This window comes from Haliaeetus leucocephalus, unplaced genomic scaffold, assembly GCF_000737465.1.
Source record: "Haliaeetus leucocephalus isolate CR32 unplaced genomic scaffold, Haliaeetus_leucocephalus-4.0 Scaffold179, whole genome shotgun sequence".
Classification (NCBI taxonomy): domain Eukaryota; kingdom Metazoa; phylum Chordata; class Aves; order Accipitriformes; family Accipitridae; genus Haliaeetus; species Haliaeetus leucocephalus.
This window is the reverse complement of record NW_010972615.1, coordinates 841,966-846,605: the sequence shown is the minus strand read 5'-3', so window position 1 is coordinate 846,605 and position 4,640 is coordinate 841,966. Positions and strand designations below refer to the sequence as shown.

Here is a 4,640-nt window from a genome sequence, read left to right as displayed (position 1 = left end):
CACCCACGCCCCCCCCCCCCCCCCCCCCCAAAAAAAAAGTAACGGCATTCTAGATATTTCAGTGCTTTTAAGTAGTTACTTAGGTATGTGTTTGCTGGTGTTAGAGGCAAAGATAGAAGAGCTCTCCAATCCTATGCAAGGAGAAATAGACATACCTGCATTGCTACAACCTTGCCTTTGCTTTTGGGACTGAGTGACCACTCATAGCTGACAATTTCATGGTCATCGCTGCTCTGGTTTCCATTCAGCGTGATGAAGTTCTGGGGCAAGGTGACTGCCTGATTAGGTCCTGCATTGGCAATAGGTGGGTAATCCACTGGTTTGTTGACAGTCAGAGATGCAATGGTGGAGTTGGCTGCTCCATCTGAATCAATCACTGTGAGTCTACAAGAGGAAAAACATATTGGAAATCTGTTAAGATGGACTTCTGCCAACTCCTAAGTTCAAAGGTTAACTTTTTCTGGCACTTTTTCAAACACCCCCTAAAACAGAGCCACTGATTAGATTATATGAACTTCTGCTTCAGAAACACATATCCCTCAGCTAAGGTAGAAAAGAAATTCGGAAGACTGTTTTCATACACAGCTTTCAACCTTTAAGAAAAAAAAAAAAAAAGCCTAGCTATTCTGGATACCAGATGAAACCCCTTCCCTGCAGTCAATGGCAACTTCACCAATTTCAAACAGATTTCACTGCAAATTCTTTAAAAAATTTACTTAGTAAAAACCAGGGAATTCATTCATGAGCCATAGCGGAACAGCCCCTGTTAACACCCACATCCAACGCTACTCTGGATGTTCAGAAGCTCTGCTTATAGCACAGTAGTAGTTCCTAACTTCTTATTCCTTTGTGGCACACTATTACCAATTTTAATGGAGCTTAATATCAGCTCAGATTTTTGAAGATGTCAAGTCACAAAACTAAAAAAAGTACAGGGTTTAAAAAACCACTATTGCCTCTCAGAAACACAACAACAAATCATCTTAAAGTGAGACTGCTGCAGACACCTCAAAGTGATGAAAGACTGCCCTCCACAGCGTGGTAACCAAATACATCTCTAATTCACTTTGTTGTGAAAACTGAATACAGGCTGACCACATGGAAGGGAACCACTCAAGGCCTTCCCTGAGTGGGAATAAAACTAGTGTTCATTAACTCTGTCATTAGGAAACACATACTTTTGCAGTGGATGCACAGCCATGTGTATCAGGAGCACCGTATCTTGTTGACCACCTAATTTCCTGTAAGCTTGAACACACTGCTCTATTGTTCAAGTACCTCAGCCTCCCCTAAAGGTGCACAGATATAGCAAGAGATTTCTTAATTCCCTAGGGTTTGGAAAACACTTAGAGCACTGCTTGTAAGCAAGTTCTGCCCTTTTAATATGGAAAAAAATCCTATGCTCATTTCTGCCACTGTACAATATGGAACAATTCCAGTAAAGAACAAAGAATGAAAGTTGAAGCTATGCAATTTTTGGTGAAGCTGATACAAAGCACCACGTTTAATGCATATGTACGTTGGCTTCAACATTCTGCTGATGCTACACTGATACATAACATACTGACTGGTAGGCTGTTACCCACTAGCAGCCAAATAACCCAGGGTGGGTCAGTGGGAAGTCTGCCTCTGTGCAGACTAGGCTTTAAGTTAAGAAGTTCAGAAAATAAACGCTGATTTTAATTAAAGCACTCAGAAAGACAAATATTGCTTCTATTGTCTAGACAAAATCCAGCTTCAGCAATGCATAAGTGGAGGAAAACAGTAGCAAGGCAAAAGCTTTTATGAAGAACAGAATGTCTCTTATTAAAATCAGCACACAACAATGCCTTGTGAGAATCAGTCTCCCAATATTGTTCTGTCTGCCACTACCCTTCAGGGGATGTCTTTCACAGCCTGACTACAGAGTTTCATCTCAGGACACTTGCCAACTTCTAAGCTGGGGGAAAAAAAAAAAAAAAAAAATGTTCTGTCACAGTCTTTGCTGGGAGTGGGAGGTATTTCATTTCTGTTACCTTGTTTGCATAACTTTGTGCTGTAAAGTATCACTACACCAGTATCACATAATCACTGCAAGCACTTTTTAATAAAACTGCTCCCTATGTCTCTCCACCGTGCAACATGAAGAGTAAGAGCATGCAGAAGAAAAAAGAAGTTTTTTGTTTGAGGAGGTACATGTGAGCACAAAAAGAAACAAAGATTTAGCTGACATCACAGAAATAGTTAAAACCCCAAAGGAAAGCATCTGTGCAGGTACCTGAAAGTGTAGTTTCCAGGAACAAGGTTAGACAAGTGCAAGACAGGTGTGTCAGCAGATGCCTTCTGCTCTCGCAAAGGACCTTTAATTTCCTCCCAGTGGTAACTCACTATCTTCATATCATCTATACTTTCTGTAATCATTAAAGAAAAACATGTCAGTTTCTTGTAGCAATTGCTGGAATGAATACTAAAGTTTTTCATGCACTGATCCCTAACTGGTTTTCTACAATTCTCTTTTCAAGCATTTTCAAACAGAGTTCATGTACCATAGCTGTTAAACCACAGATTCCAAGTTACATTTGGTATGGTTTATCTAAACAAACAAACAAAAAAATTCTTCACATGTGCATGAATAAAAATCAGTCTCAGACTCTGCACATTCCAACTTGTCTGCTCTCAGTAATTATGAATGTAATTATGACATCTCATCACAGCTATGTTGACAACTCTCTACCATGGCCCCAGCTGTACTGGCACAGAGGCCTTCTGGGCAGGACAGGAAGAAGCTGTAAGAGTAGCTGCTGTTTAGATGCAGCAGCCTCCGACATACTGCCATCTCAATCCTCAAGTGGAAGGCCGCATTTTATTACTTTTTTTATTTAGTAAAATAATTTATAACTGGACTCAAATCCCCCAAATAAATCATGATTCCAGGAACTTCTGAGTAGAGTGAGAAGAAGGAATTTCACTTGTAACTGACAAAGAATAATTTTGTAACTGTGTATTAAAACCACAGGATATAAGCACAGGATGGTCCAGTACATACGACTGCCATCAATGAAGGTAGAAGTTGTAGGCAAAGAAACTTCTTGTACTTTGGGTGAAGCAACAGCAACAGGCGGCTGGTTAACTCTGACTGCTGTAAGAAAGATGGGGGGTGGGGAAAAAAAAAAAGGTAATGAAAGACCAGGCAAAACTAATGTTTAACTCTACAGAACAATAGTCCCCAGTGATTTAAATCTAGGATTGACAGCTTTGCAGCATCTGCTGTCCTTTTTGGACAAGGGAGAGAAAAGGTTACTGAAGAGCAGCGCGCTGACGCAGCAGTCTTCTGCTGCAGCCACTTATAACTGGTATAATGTAGATCAGACCTGAGCACTGTAACTTGCAGCTAGAGCTGGTTCAACACCTGATTGCTGTTCCTAGCTGTACTGGAGAAGGGGACCATAAAAGGTGGCATGATGCTATCTCAGGCCTTGCGTGAGGAGGGTACAAGACCAGAGAGCACTTAAACACAGTGAGCAAGATCCTTAACTCTACTTCCTTAAAATGCTTTATAGACACCAAGATATGAAATATCTCTGCATGACTGGCATACCAGATGTCTTTGACAGACAGTAACTAACAGACTATTAGATAAGCATGTTGTACAACTACTGCTGTTAAATTAATTTCATTACTTGAGCCAACTGATTTACCTGGTTTGACTGTGACATTTACAAAACCTTCACCAAAGGCATTTTCACCAGAAACTGTCACTTTGAAGGCATAAAGTCCCACCGATAACTGAGACAAACACAGAACAAATCAGGTTACACGTCAAATTATACAAAAGCAGTATGCATAAATCTGCCAATCATATTGTAAACAGAGAAAAATCTGGATATGAAACCTCGAGCTCCTTTTATAAACAAATACACAAAAGGCCACTAGTCACTGCCCAGAAGCAGGGAATACAAAGCAAACACTTAAGAATTTTTACTGTATCTTAGAAAATTATAAAAGCACTCTAAAAAAGACACTTCTAATCTGGTAAAGATTTGGCGACTCAGGTTAAGTGAAGAGATTCTGGCAGTCATTTGAACTCCTTGAATCAAGGTGCCCTTCCCACAGGTTAGATTCCTGTGAAAGGACCACACAAACACAGTGAGCCTGAGCTTACAGCTCACTTACATGAGAGAGCTTCAAGGTCTGGCTGTGCCTGCGCTCCATTTCACCACCATAGTCAGCAGGGTGACTGATTAAGCTCCACTCATAGGTGTAGGCTGTTTCTAAGAACAGTAACACATCATAAGAGTAATCAGCTTTGCCTTCACAATAAGCCCAGGAAACAAAGAAATCAAGTTCATCATCCCTCAGATAAAATGCTACAGTAGGCAATCATGACTGCTACTGTTTAAATCTGCAAAACAAAGCAGTACAAATACATGTTAAACTTCTACAGTGTGTTGTAAACTGGTAAAGCAGCAAGGATGTAATAGACTTCACAAGTAACTGCTTCACAAAAAACAGCTTCATGTGAAGTGAATGCTTTTTACATAGCTACCTATGAAATACGTATTCTTTGCTGCTGCAGTTCAGATGCTGGTAGTTTTAAAGTAACTGTTGCATTCAGAACCTACTCCCCCCCCCCCCCCCCCCCCCCCCCCCTCCACCTGCAC

General features: G+C 40.7%; 1 protein-coding gene across 2 annotated transcripts in view; it reads right to left on the bottom strand.

Moving 5' to 3' along the window:
• The window catches only part of KIAA0319 (KIAA0319 ortholog), a 34,157-nt gene that overhangs the window by 17,475 nt on the left and 12,042 nt on the right, over positions 1-4,640 (bottom strand). For both annotated transcript variants that reach the window (XM_010564438.1, XM_010564439.1), the window contains exons 4-8: positions 4,153-4,250; positions 3,678-3,765; positions 3,026-3,118; positions 2,258-2,390; positions 156-384 (exon numbers count right to left, since the gene is read on the bottom strand). In XM_010564438.1, the coding sequence (XP_010562740.1) occupies positions 156-384; positions 2,258-2,390; positions 3,026-3,118; positions 3,678-3,765; positions 4,153-4,250 (641 nt within the window). The remainder of the gene's footprint in view (positions 1-155; positions 385-2,257; positions 2,391-3,025; positions 3,119-3,677; positions 3,766-4,152; positions 4,251-4,640) is intronic.